This window comes from Tachyglossus aculeatus, chromosome X1, assembly GCF_015852505.1.
Source record: "Tachyglossus aculeatus isolate mTacAcu1 chromosome X1, mTacAcu1.pri, whole genome shotgun sequence".
NCBI classification, from domain to species: Eukaryota; Metazoa; Chordata; class Mammalia; order Monotremata; family Tachyglossidae; genus Tachyglossus; species Tachyglossus aculeatus.
In genome coordinates, this window is record NC_052101.1 from 44688540 (window position 1) to 44702657 (window position 14118).

The following is a 14118-nucleotide window of genomic DNA, read 5'->3' on the forward strand; positions in this document are numbered from 1 at the left end:
CCCAGGATGCAGCGCGGCGGTCCCCGGCCCGCGTTAAGATGGCGACTCCCATGCACCGCCTCATCGCTCGGAGAAAGGCGTAAGTGAGGGACCGGGGGCTCCCGCCGCCGCCGCCGCCGGGGCTCGGTTCGTCCGAGAGGCGCCTTCCGCAGGCTGGGCCCGCTGGACGAGGTGCCGTGGCCGCTCCGTGCGGGCGGCCCCTCAGCCCCCCCTGTGTGGGCAGCCAGCCAGCCCCGGGGGCTTCTGGGTAAGGGGAGGCCGTGGCCCCTGAGGCCCCGGGGGCCGCCGAAAGGCCAGGGCAATGGAGGAGGGGCCACACCCTCCCTCCTGGGCTCTCGGCGGAAGCAGCGTGGCTCCATGGAAGAAATAATAATAATAATAATAATAATGGTATTTGTTAAGTGCTTACTATGTGCTAAGCGCTGGGGAGTTTACAAGATGGATCAGGTCCCCCCTCGGGGGGCCTACAGTCTTAGCCTCCATTTTACTGCTGAGGTAACTGAGGCCCAGAGAAGTGAAGTGACTTGCCCACAGTCCCACAGCTGACATTTGGCGGAGCCGGGGTTTGAACCCATGACCTCCGACCCCAAAGCCCGGGCTCTTTTCCGCTGAGGTCATGGCTCCGCCAATTGTCAGCTGGGGGACTTTGGGCAAGTCACTTCACTGTTCTGGGCCTCAGAGAAGCAGCGTGGCTCAGTGGGGAAGAGCCCGGGCTTTGGAGTCAGAGGTCATGGGTTCAACTCCCGGCCCTGCCAATTGTCAGCTGTGGGACTTTGGGCAAGTCACTTCACTTCTCTGGGCCTCAGAGAAGCAGCGTGGCTCAGTAGCTTTGGAGTCAGAGGTCATGGGTTCAAATCCCGGCTCTGCCAATTGTCAGCTGTGGGACTTTGGGCAAGTCACTTCACTTCCCTGGGCCTCAGTCCCCTTATCTGCCAAATGGGGATGAAGACTGGGAGCCCCACGTGGGACAGTCTGATCACCTTGTAACCTCCCCAGCGCTTAGAACAGTGCTTTGCACATAGTAAGCACTTAATAAATGTCATCATTATTATTATTATTATTCTCTGGGCCTCATCCTCTCATCTGCCAAATGGGGATGAAGACTGGGAGCCCCACGTGGGACAATCTGACCACCTTGTATCCTCCCCAGCGCTTAGAACAGTGCTTGGCACATAGTAAGCGCTTAACAAATGCCATCATTGTTATTATTCAATTATTGAGCACTTACTCTGTGCAGAGCACTGTATTAAATGCTTGGGAAGTACAAATCGGCAACATATAGAGATGGTCCCTACTCAACAGCGGGCTCACAGTCTATAATAATGATGGTATTTGTTAAGTGCTTAGTATGTGCAAAGCACTGTTCTAAGCGCTGGGCACTAAGGTAGCAAAGGTTGCCCAGGGAGGCAAGAGTCAGTGTGGCTCCTCACACTCCACCCTTGCCCCCTTTCCTATGGGGCTTCTGCACCCTAAAGAATAACCCTGCAAGTCAGGGTGAAAAATGGAGAGTTTTTACTTCATCAGTCCGGTGTCCAGCACCAGAAGAGGGCTCTCCCTCGTCTGGGGGAGTTAGGGGAGACCAAATACTCTATTAATTGTTTTTCAGGGACTTGGTTTTTTTTTAAGTCCTACAGTCAACAAAGGTTTCTGCTCAAGCTTATAAATACATTCCTCCTTATTCCCCCCTTCCACCCCCCAATCTTGGGTAAGAACACTGCCTGGCACATAGTAAAGCGCTTAACAAATACCCCCGCCACCAAAAGCATCCATATTCCAAATGGTAATGTAGATTCTAAATTAAAATGGAACAGTTTTAGAATAATCCCCACTTCTTCCATAGTTTAGTGATGACATTAATGTGCTGAGCTTGCTTTCTAGTTTTATCGAACTGATATTTTATAAAAAGAAATGAATAAACTTGATAGGGTTTGGAGCATTAAGTGTGGAAGTTTATCACTTTTCAAAGATAGTTCTAGACTGGAAAATGAAAAGGATAAGACTTATTTTCTGGCTAATATTTTTCTTACCTCTGCAGAAGTGTGCCCTTCGGTGAGGGTGGAAAAGTGGTGAAACTGGGGAGGAAAACTCAGAGTCTGCACAAAGACTTTGTTTCGTGCTTTTGCTCCACTAGCAACACAAATGTATTTGAAAGAAAAAGGAATAAAGGCCTTAAGCTTTTTTAGGCTGTTTGCACCCACTCTTTTTGAGAAGTGATTTTTCACTATTGGCAAACCATTCAAGTAAGCCATTGTAATGTCATTTCACTGAAGCAGCTCAGCCCATTTTCTCTTCAGTGTTGTTACTTAATCTCTTAAAATGAATGGGTCTACATTGGAGTAGCTAAAAACTAATCTAAAGCAGAGGGGAATTTGTGGTCAAAGCCATGGGAGAAAAAAAATCTCTGAATTTTCTGGCTAATTCTCGAAAGTTAACCTGCCTATAATGATGGTATTCATTAAGCGCTTACTACGTGCCAAGCACTGTTTTAAGCACTGAGGTAGATACTAGGCAATCACTCAGTTCCACTTGGGGCTCACAGCCTTAATCCCCATTTTACAGATGAGGTAACTGAGACACCGAGAAGTGAAGTGACTTGTCCAGCATCACACAGCTGACAAGTGGTGTAGCCGGGATTAGAACCCATGATTTCTGACTCCCCAGCCTGTGCTCTTTCCACTAAGCCTCGCTGTAGCCCTTCTAGTCTCAACGTCACACTGCTACCATTGAGATTTTGAGAACTGACTAGCCTTAGATCCGGAGACTATGAAGTGGAAAAGCTTTGGAGAGTCTTCTTCTTACTGACTAATAAAAGTAAGCTTTGACCACTGATTGGGAGGTGGAAGCTTTCCTTGAGCTAGTTCGTGGTACTCATGTTTTTTCAGCATATGCTTCACACAGCCATTTGTCAGCTATGTAACCTTGGGCAAGTACTTAACTTCTCTGTGCTTCAGTTTCTTCCTCTGTAAAATGGGAATTAAGACCGTAAGCCCTATGTGGGACAACGGCGGTGTCCAACCTGATTATCTTGTATCGGCCCCAGAGTTTTGTATAGTGCCTGGCACATAGTATGTGCTTGTGGCTTAGAGAAGCGGTGTGGTTTAGTGGAAAGAGCACGGGCTGCAGAGTCAGAGGTCATGGATTCTAATCCCGGCTCTGCCACTTATCAGTTGTGGGACTTTGGGCAAGTCACTTCTTCTCTGTTCCTCAATTACCTCATCTGTAAAATGGGGATTAAGACTGTGAGCTCCATGTGGTACTACCTGATTACTTTACCTACCCCAGCGCTTAGACAGTTCTTGGCACATAGTGCTTAACAGGTACCATCATGATTATTATCAAAATTAAGAAAATGCAGAGATTGCCATTCTTGTAAAAAGTTGACAAGACTATCCGGGTACCAAAAGCATAGGATAATAGCGTTCAGTATAAAAATCTGTCAGATACTTCATTAATTTTCATGAACTGAAAATGAAAAAAGATTTGTCATCCTTCAAATCTTAGTTAATCATGAAGTATATGTGGAAGAGTCCCAGAAAAGCCATCTTTTTTTTTTCCCTTTTTGCATGAAGGCGAAGAATGTCAGACGCTGGCTGGTATTGGAAACATCCAGGACAGTAGAAAAATTTCAAATGTGCTGGAGAATATTAGCCTTTTAATGATTGATCTCCCAAATGGGTTAAACATGAGATTGCAAAAGGCAGAGCAGTCATTGGTGTCCGGGGATTGGAGCAGGCTTGTAGAAGAGTACTAGAATGAATTTGTAGAAAACCTTTTAAAGACAACTGTAAATGTGCTAATGTATAAAACATTCAGATGCTCCCCCAAAACTTTTTTATAAGTTTGTACTCACATTTTAATAGTTCGTTGCCAAAGTTTAAGACCTACTGCTGAAGACTACCAGCTTTTTGTAAAACAGAAGGTGGGTTTTCCTTTGGTATCTACTAATGATGAATGTGTCCGTTAATTGGATTAATCTTTACTCGTTATCCGAGACTTTGTCTTCCTATTAGGATTTATGTGAGCTTCTGAAGAAAAATTTTCAAATATCCACCACAGAGCCAAGATTAGAAAGCTAGCAGAAATGAATGAACTAAAATCCCATCCTAGTTAATTTGTTTTAACTTAATGTAGTGCCAGCTGCAGCTTTTCCTCTTTTCATTCATTCATTCAGTCGTATTTAATGAGCGCTTACTGTGTGCAGAGCACTGTACTAAGCACTTGGGAAGTACAAGTTGGCAACATATAGAAACGGTCCCTACCCAACAACAGGCTCACAGTCTAGAAGGGGGAGACAGCCAACAAAACAAAACGTGGTCAGATGTCAAGTCATCAGAATAAATAGAATTTATTTATTCTTGCACCTCCTCGTTCTCCACAGAAGTGAGGATCTGGTGTTCCAGTCTTGAAAAGAAAATTATTTTTCAGCCTGCTAAATAGTATTTCACAAATGTCAGGTACATCAGTGTTAGCCTCACACCTGCTGACTTCATCTCTTTATCATGTTCTTTCTCTGCCTCCCCCTCTTGAGCTGTAAATGTCGCTGTAGGCTCAGTTCTGGGCTCCCTTGTATTCTCAATTTACACTTACTTTGGGAGTTCAGTGACCTTCAGAGCTTCCATAACCACTGCTACCCAGGTGACTCCAAATCTCCCACGTTAACCCCGACCCCTCTCCTTTCCCTTTGTATAGTCTCCTGTCTCCAGGACATTTTTTCATGGATAACCATCTGGCATCTCAAACTCAACTTGTCCACAACTGAACTCATCTTTCCTCCCAGCCCTTCGATACCTAACTTTCCCATCACCACCCTCCTCTACTTCTTTCAAGCCCATAATCTGTGCATCATCCTCGACTCCTCTCTCTACTCCATATTCAGTCAATCCCCAAATCCTGCCGGTTCTTTCTGTACAATATCTCCAGAATCCGCTGCTTCCCTTCCATCCAAGTTGCCACCCTCCAATGCAAACACTTGTCATTCCCCTACTCCTCTACTTCCTCAATCTCCTCGCAGCACCCCTGTCTCCAGTCTCTCCCCTTTCCAATTCATACTTTACTGTGTAACCCAGAGTCTTTCCCTGAACGCCGTTCTGCACGTCTTCCCACTCCTGAAGAGCCTCCAATGGCTGCTCGTTCTTTTCCACATGAAGCAGAAACTCCTGACCGTTGACTTAAAGGCACTCAATCGTTCTCTTTTCCTCCCACTATCGCTCTTCTCCCATTATTCCCATGTGTTCTCATATCTCTCGCCGCTACACTTTTGCTCGTGCCCTTCCCCTTATACCTGGAACTCCCTCCCCTATACATCCAGCAGACCACTGCTACTACATTTTCCAAGGCCCTTCTAAAGTCACATCTCCCCGAGGAGCTTTCCCTAAGTGATCTGTCACCTCTCCACCTTGCTGCTCATTTCCCCTACTGATACTTCAGCACTTCCATGCCACCTAAGCACTTGGATAGTCAACCCTCCATTTCACTTATATGCATATCTTGATATTCTGTTACTTTCCCCTTTATATAATTTATCGATACCTGTCTTCTTCCTCAGCCCCCCCCCCTCCCCCCCACATTAGATTGTTAGCTCCTTGAGAGCAGGAGTAAGGTCTACCAACTCTAAACTGTAAATTCCCTCTAGACTGTAAGCTTGTTGTGGGCAGGGAATGTGTCTACCAATTCTCCCCAGCACTTAGTACAATGCCCTGAACACAGTAAGCGCTCAATAAATACCATTGATTGTACTCTCCTGAGCACAGCGTAAGCCCCTAATATATACTGATTGAGCTGAAACCTTTGTAAATATTAGTTAATTTGGGTTTGGGGGGGTTTTGCAGTTAAAACCGACTAATGTCCTGGCACACATTAGGAAATAGGACCTAAGGATAACTGTCATTTGCTTGATCATTATTGATGAAAACAATCCAATTTCAAGACATAATTTAAATATTCACGTGCTTTTTCGTAGGGAAGCAAATAAGCAGCATGTGAGGTGCCAGAAGTGTTTAGAATTTGGACACTGGACTTACGAATGCACAGGAAAAAGAAAATACCTGTACAGGCCTTCAAGAACTGCAGAATTAACAAAAGCTTTAAAAGAAAAAGAAAACAGATTGCTATTGCAGCAAAGGTAAGATCAGTTAATCAGAAGTCCCACTGAATTTATTTCCTGAGGAATTTGTTTTCCAAGTTGACGTGGATTAAACTTCCCAAAACCTCTGTGAAAGCTGAGTGAAAATGATCCCTTCTGTACTTTGGTATTTCAGAAAAAGCCTTGTGGATTCTGGCCATGACCAAGGTCTTTGGACTTGAGAGTTCCATGTGAAGGATAGGTAGTGTTAAACTCCTTAGCTGCTGGTATCAGGTTAAATAGTGAAATGAGACTTCCATTCCAGTGTGGACTGTGATATCTTTGTTCCAAGCAGTCCCACAAAATTCAGCTTATGCACCTTTGAAAAATCCTGTAGGTGTTTTGCACCAAAATCAGCCTTGTAAAGGCTACTTGAAATTAGTTATTCAGAGACTTACTAAAAGGTGGATTTTGCAACTGATTCCAAATCTCTGGTTCAAAGTCTGCAATGGGACCTGATTTCTCCATAGTTCCTTCTTCCCAACTCATTGGATAAGACTCGTAACCCAACTATAAAAATATATTTTGTCTCAAAAGTAGCTGGGTGTGTGTGTGTGTGGGTGTTTTGGATTTTTTCCCCCAAATATGGGTTTAATAGCAGTGTTCGAAATCAGGAGACTCGGATTGTAGTCCCTGCTTTGCCACTGGCCTGCAGGGTAACCTTGAACAAGTCGCTTAACTTATCTGAACCTCAGTTTCCTCATCCATCAAAAGGGCATAAAATAGATTGTGGACTAGGGACTGTGTCCAATCTGATAATTTAGTATCTACTCCAGTGCTTAGCACAGAGTAGAAAGCTTAATAAATGCTCTTATTATTGATAATTTGTGACTATGCTAATATACCAGATTGCAGTCATTGTTTAAAGTCATTTTTTACTATGTAGTAAAAGATTCTCATAGGACGGAGAAATGAGTATTTGACTGTCATGTGTCTCCCAGCATTATAACCTACTTTTTTAAATGTGGAAAAGAGGCACACCAGGTGATGGTTCAGAATAGCCACTCTTGGTATCCTCAAGTTTCATCCTTGGTGAAGGGGAAAAAGCTAAAAGGGGCTGGGCTTCTCTGAAGAGCAGATACCTTGATGAGAAAGAGGTCAAGCTGTACCCCTTTCCCCTTGCATTTCTTCCTGCCTTTTTCTCTGTTCACCGTCTCTGTCCCCTCCCTGCCCCTCATGCCTGCTGTGAGGATTGTAGAGGCTCACCTATAAGCTATATAAGTAAGCTAGCATTAGTCGAGGCTAGACTAATGTCCCCTAGTAGGCAGGGGTGCGAGGAGCAAGTAAGTGCAAAGGTCTGTCATTTGCTGCGCAAGGCATTTCATTGTTTTGGGCAAGACTTGCCTCATGCTATGTAACTAGATGGGCAGTGCTTACCGAGGTCTGCCTGTTCCAGAAAACCAGCAAATTTGGCAGGACTTCTGGTGTTTCCATTCCCTATCTGCCTATAGGGCTCTGCCAATCTGGCCTCTGTTCAATTCACTTTTTTTTTTTCCACCCCCCACACCCTTATACAAAGGGCTGACTGGGAGGAGAACTAACCCCCAAAGCCTACAAGCCGAAGGAAGACTCTTCTTTGTTGTTGTTTTTGTGCCCTTTCCCCTTACTAAGTGACACCCCTAGGGGAGTGTGGGTGGTTTTTCTTTTTTGGAAAAAAAGCTCCAAAGTGCCCCATGCACCGTTTTCCCTCTCTCCCTTCTTCCCCAGGCTATGGTCTCTACCATTCTGGCCCAATCCATAGCCTCCTGAGGATCTTTGCTGTTCAGCATGTGTGGCTTTAGCCTTGGTCCTGGAGACCCCAGAGAATGGGCCACAGGTCTGTGGGTGTATGAGTACTCTGTTCCCAATCCAGAATCCAAATAGGAGGACAATTTTCTGGTTTTCTGGAACAGGCAGACCTCAGTAAGCACTGCCCATCTAGTTACATACCACGAGGCAAGCCTTGCCCAAAACAATGAAATGCCTTGTGCAGCAAATGACAGAACCTTTGCACTTACTTGCTCCTCGCACCCCTGCCTACTAGGGAACATTTGTGGGCCTTCTATTTTAAGAGGCAGAGCCCAGAGCTTCCAGGAGGAGGAGGAGAGGATTTCCCAACCTAGGAGCTATTTTCCATTTTAAGACCACGTAAACTGCTCTTTATCACGAAAATGGAACAGGCAGCAGTAATCAAGCCACTGCTTGAAGGACCACAGAGGAACTGCTTCCCTTATACTCCTTCTGTCGCATTCCTCGAGATTCCCGTGCCCGGCAGTTCCTTGCCCTCGTACTTTTAAGAACGCTGGGACTTCAATCCATATTCCTCCAGGGCAGCTAAGGTGTAACCTCTCCCCCCACCATATTCTTACAACCAGAATTTTTATACCTCTGGTTAAGTGGTTTGTTGTTGGTGGTGCCGTTTTTTAATCTCTGATCTAAACTCACTGAGGCTGGGGACATTTCCTTCTCAAGCAGCTAACTACATGACCGACAGAGTTGATAACTAACTAAAGGTAATGGATGTCATTAGGAAATCATCTGTCCTGCACACCAGAGAAGGCCGTTTGAGGTATGTGCGCCTCGGCAGAGGCCTGTGTGTTCCAACTTGATTAGCCCCAGTCTGGTAGTCACTAAATCCCAAGCTAAGGCTTGTCCTGAACATCCACTACTTTGCATGGCTGAAATTAGTAAACCTAACCCATGGTGTAGTCAAAATTGTTAGTTTAAACGATTCAGATCTTTTGGGGGAAGCCATCAATAAGATTTTTCCACAGGAGAGGCAAAATAAGGAATTTATATGTAGTTGTTTTGGTCTTTCCTTTTGGTTTCCCAAGGAGAGGTCCTGGAGAAAGAGATCTGATTTGCGCTGTCGTCAAAAGATCGACAGTATAACCTTGGCCTCCGGTCGACCTCCCACAGGTGAACTGGTGATAATCTGCTCTTAGCAGCAGCGTGGCCTAGTCGGGCCTGGGAGTCAGAAAGACCTGGGCCCTAATCCCATTCCTCCCCTTGTCTGCTGTGGGTGACCTTGGGCAAGTCACTTAACTTCTTTGGGCCTCAGTTACCTCACCTGTAAAATGGGGATAAAGAGGCTGGGCCCCAGGTGGTGCAAGGACTGTGTCCAACCTGATTACCTTGTATCTACCCCAGTGCTTAGAACAGAGCCTGGCACATAATAAGCCCTTTACAAATACCATTTAAAAAAAAAGCAGCAGCCCCGTCAAAAGAAGCGCCTACACATAGTAAATGCTTAACCAATACCATTAGAAAAAACACTAGGAACAACAAAATAGTTTAGTCAGAGCCAGGCAGAGCCCTAGCCATATTTATTAGGGCCAGCTGCACTTAGGCAGCCCTTGGCCAGGCAATCTCCTATAGGAAGGTCAGCTGCTTCTGTACCACTTTCCAAACAGTTTTCCTAAACTCATGGGCCTTGAAAGTTATTTTCCTGGAGTATTGCTGAAATTCAGAGGTCACACTACCCCAGCTGCACTTAGAGAAGACCAGGGTCAGCTTCTGGGAAGCAGCATGGCCTGAGTGGAAAGAACACAGGCCTGGGAGTCTGAGGACCTGGGCTCTAATCCCAGCTCCGCCACTTATGTGCTCTGTGACCTTGGGGAAGCCACTTCAGTCTGGGGGATTAAATTACCTCTTCTTCCTCCCGTTTGTGGAGACAGGGGCTGTCTTATCTGATTATACTGTATCCTCCCCAGTGCTAAGTACAGTGCTTGGCACATAGTAAATGCTTAACAGATCCCCTAAGTATGATAATTATTAGGCTGTGCTCTAAAAATGAAACAAGGTGGGCAGTGGAGCCAGAGATGGCAAATCAGGCTCTATCGGCCCGTGTGTCAACTCTTGCTGACATCCAGGCTATCCTATACACGGCAATGGGTACATTTCTCTCCCTGGTTCAAATTTTGGAGTCTTGATACTTTCAATTACCCCTATCTTTTCCTTTCTGGACCATCCCTGCCATTTGAATCATGTCAAGGTACAGATGGAGGCCATCCCCATGGTTTCATAATCCTCAGGAAGGCAAGTTGCAAGGAAGCCCTCTGCCTCTTTTTTTTTTTGTATGATATCCGTTATACATGCATACTGTGTGGCAGACACTGCACCAAGTGCTGGGGTTGATATAAGATAATCAAGTGTCCAGCCTGTCCCACAGGGGGCTCATAGTCTTAATCCCCATTTTACAGATGAGGCCCAGAGAAATGAAATGACTTGCCCAAAGTCATGCAACAGACAAGTACAGAGCTGGGATTAGAAACCACGTCCTTCTGACTTCCAGGCCTGTGCTCTCTTCAGTAGGCCATGTCGCTTTTCAGTCCTGTAGGGCTGTTGAAGCTCAGTTTTCTAGTCAAGACTTCCTTCTTCCGTCCTTGGGACAATAATGTCATAGTCACCCAAATGACTAAGCCACCCTTCGAACTACTGCATGGCAGATGACTCCAGTTCCTTGCTTCTTCACCTAACTAGTGGTAAGTGTATCAAATTTGTTACCACCGGAAAGAGTGCAAGCAGAAAATACCAGCAAGTTCAAGAAGTTCGGATTAATAATAGTCCTTGATGAATTATTAAAGAGGAAAGAGGATCTCGTGGTTTCTTTAAGTCCTCTGTTACTCTTGTCAGATTTAATTTTGCACTTGAATGGACCCAGGTCTTATGATTTTTTTAAATAGTCTGCTGAAGGTTCTATTTTGTTTCTGCTGGCTTATAACACCCAACTCATCTGTGAATTCCAGGCACTAGTGACCAAATTGCCACTCCCATTCATTTTTTTTTAATTGTTTAAAGTGAAGTTGTCAGAGGCAAGACAATACTCCAAAAGCATCTGGGTTTCCTTCCCAAGGATGTGGTTTCCAATTTCAACAGGAAACTAACCATCCCAGATTTTGTTTTGGTTTTGGATTTTTTTTTTTCCTGTTTGGGTGGGATCAACCCTTGGAGAGACTGCCACAGGCCACCCGATAAGAGGGCAGCGGTCTAGCCTGGTGGTCTTGAGCCTGGAAGAGTTTTGCAGAAGAGTCATCTGGCCTTATCCACTCACATTCACCAGTCTTTACTGTCTGGAAGTCCTTTCCAGATAAAATCCGGTCAAGTAGGTCCCTTTTCAGGGTCCCAAAACCCATGTGGAAGTGTGGAACCAACTATGAAGTCCATGCGGGTGGTCATTCTTTGCCTCGTGCCCACCTTTCAGAGCAACAGGGGCTACTTCCTGCAACCTGAGTTCTCTGAAGTTGTGTAGGAATACCTGATGATCACCCTGCCCTCTTCCTTTCTCTTGTGAATAGTGCTTTCTCTCCCTCTTTCCCCCCATCCCCTCCTTCAGCAAAGTTCTGGCTCTGTCAGGAAACTGGAGGTTAGAAGGGCCAGCCTCTTGGTACCTGTGGGAGGAGAGTGGTGGAGGCTGACCTCTTTCTGATCAAGCTGCCTGCTCCCTAGAGAAGCAGCTCCTTTAAGCTTTACAGGGATGAGGCCTGAGGGTATCATAAGAGCAGGTATTAGAGTGGTCACGCGGTGGTCTTCACTCCTTCGGGTTATTAAGTACTTTCCAAGCGCTTAATACAGGGCTCTGCACTCAGTAAGTGCTCAAAAAATACGATTGAATGAATGAATTATGCTGTAGGTCAACCTTGTTTCCTGTTACCCTTTCAGATAAAGCAAGATAACCCCTAGAGTTATAGTTTAAGGTTGTGTATAATGACTGTCTTCCCCTTCCATTCTACTAGCATTGGAGAAACTAATATAGAAAGGAAGACAAAGAAAAAAAGGTATGTACTACCTTCCCTGCTCTGGATAAGCTAGAGAAGAACAAAGAGAGCCTGGCTGGAAATAAAAGCTTTTTACTTATAATATCAGTGTGTGCGCTAGAGATATTATTAGATAGGCTTGGCTGTGAATCAGAATGTATTTTCCTATGCTCTTCTGGATCACTTAACATCCATTTTCCCCTTAACTGGGTATCTTCTTTCACTTCCTGCCCTCTGTACCTGATGGAAGGAAGGCCTTTGATTCCTTTGACTTGGAAGACAAGGAAACTGATCAGGCCAGAGGGGAGGCATACAGTTTCATAAATGGCCTATTTCTTTGTTCTGAAGCAGTTGCTAATCTGCCCATTAAAATTTAACTTTTTAATATCAAGATGTTTAAGCACTTGCAATAAGCCCTGTTAGTACTTGTAAATCCAGTCAAAAGACTCTCTTTTTTATTTCTTGTCAATCTAAATATCGCATCCACTTTCCCTTTCGATTCTGTCTGTTCACATTAACGGGTGACCCGCTCTTCCCCACTTGTCTCTTAGGTCTAAGAGCGTCACTAGCTCAAGTAGCAGCAGTAGGGCCAGTTCAGCCAGCGATTCTTCTTCAGAGAGCGAAGACTCCTCTACGTCTTCCTCTTCGGATGAGAGCGATAGTGAGGAGAGTTCTTCCAGCTCGTCTACCTCCCGCTCTTCAACAAGTTCCTCCTCTTCCGACTCCGAATCAGATTCCAGCTCTTCCACCAGCAGCAGCTCCAGCACAGACAGCAGCTCTGACGATGAGCCACCAAAGAAGAAGAAGAAAAAATAGATTTGTTGGAAATGCCTCTGACCGTCCTGGACTGATGTTACTAAATGCTAGTGTATTTCTCCAAGTTGGGGGTTAGACTAGGCTATTGCCAATAGATTACCTGGCCAGAGTTTCTACATGTAAAGGTTTCTAAATGTCTTACACGTAGCAAGGGAATAAAGTATTATGTATGTACAAAGTATATTATTGATTTTAAGGGAGTTTTGTTTCACTTTTATCATGGAAAAAATATATCTTCAGAGTTTAATTGCGCAAAGCTGAGGTCCAGTAAATCCACTGTTTACGTGCTGAAAAGTAGAACCTTTCCTCATTGTGAAATACCATTTGTTTGTCCTGTGTTTATGGAACTTCCACTTATTTTGTAGGATTACCCTAAAAACAAGTGGGATATGTATTATGCTGCTGATCTCATGTTCTTACGTTAAATGAAAATTAATATACTGATACTTTGAGAGACATTGCCATACTATTGTGAACAAACTAATTCTGTTGAAGTGTCCGGTTGTTTTTTGTTTTTTTAATCCGGGGAAATTTCCAGTCAAAGGTGAGTTCTAACGAGACATCGATTGTAGTTCTTAGAGTTGCTTGCATTTCTCACTCTGCAAAGTTATGATCACAATTCCATTTTCTCCTGGTTCCTAAACTCCCCAAGCCATATTGCTGTAGAGCGAGAATGCCAGCCATTGACAGTGTTTGTCCCGGACACGCTGAAATAGATGGGAAAAGAAAACCGAAGTTAATCTTGGTGCCTTTTGACAAATTCAGTTTCTCTAAGAGAAATAGGACAAGTGAAAGGTAGGTCTCAAATAGATGTAATTTTCTCTTTTACATGAATATAAATGAGAGCCTAAGGCATTAATAGAAGCATTTAAGCTAAAAATGGCACCATTATAGGTGGGAGGGAAAGAGGGTCGTTTTCAGAAAATTGTTGTCTTTTTATTCAATAAAACCCAAAAGAAGACTAATATCTGTTATTCTTGTAATCAAGTTGAATGGTCTAATTCCTATTTGTATTGGTTGGGGCACTGGTATTTTATTGCAGATGTCTGTATGAACACTTTGGGTTAAGTCAGTAACAGATGTAGTATAAATAGACAATGGCACGAAAGATACAGGTTGAAGAGGAAATAGATGGCAGTATGGTAACTAGTAAGAAAATGAAACTCTTTTGCCATTGTGATGGGGATGGACTCACCTTATGGCTCGGCCCCCAGATTAATTATTTGCTGGCCCCCCCGCATGCTGTCCCTCTGCCTGATTCTCCCTACTTTGCTGTCCAGTGGGGTGGGTTATAGGTAATCCTCTTCCCTCCCCTGCCACCACCCCCCAGTTCCCATGGGGTGATGGCTCCATGCCAATCTCCTGGCTTTGCCCCTCCTCTGTCCAAACCTCAGGGTTGAGGGAGAAGCAGCATAGCGTAGTGGCCGGAGTAAGAGCCTGGGAATC

At 44.7% G+C, this 14118-nt stretch overlaps 1 protein-coding gene and 1 long non-coding RNA gene across 2 annotated transcripts in view; one reads left to right on the forward strand and one right to left on the reverse strand.

Moving 5' to 3' along the window:
- On the forward strand, positions 1–13637 carry ZCCHC10 (zinc finger CCHC-type containing 10). Its single transcript, XM_038740688.1, has 4 exons — positions 1–79; positions 5960–6121; positions 11836–11877; positions 12408–13637. The coding sequence occupies exons 1-4, from the start codon at positions 39–41 to the stop codon at positions 12670–12672; spliced, it is 510 nt and encodes a 169-aa protein (XP_038596616.1). The 5' UTR covers positions 1–38; the 3' UTR covers positions 12673–13637.
- LOC119919894 overlaps positions 13301–14118 on the reverse strand; it is a 19419-nt gene continuing 18601 nt past the window's right edge. Inside the window, exon 4 of the long non-coding RNA XR_005447737.1 lies at positions 13301–13379. This is a non-coding gene — a long non-coding RNA (uncharacterized LOC119919894). The remainder of the gene's footprint in view (positions 13380–14118) is intronic.

Coding starts and splice junctions, on each gene's coding strand:
- ZCCHC10 (XM_038740688.1), top strand. CDS start 39: ATGGCGACTCCCATGCACCGCCTCATCGCTCGGAGAAAGGC. Junction 80..5,959: donor CTCATCGCTCGGAGAAAGGC/GTAAGTGAGGGA, acceptor GCTTTTTCGTAG/GGAAGCAAATAAGCAGCATG. Junction 6,122..11,835: donor AGATTGCTATTGCAGCAAAG/GTAAGATCAGTT, acceptor CCATTCTACTAG/CATTGGAGAAACTAATATAG.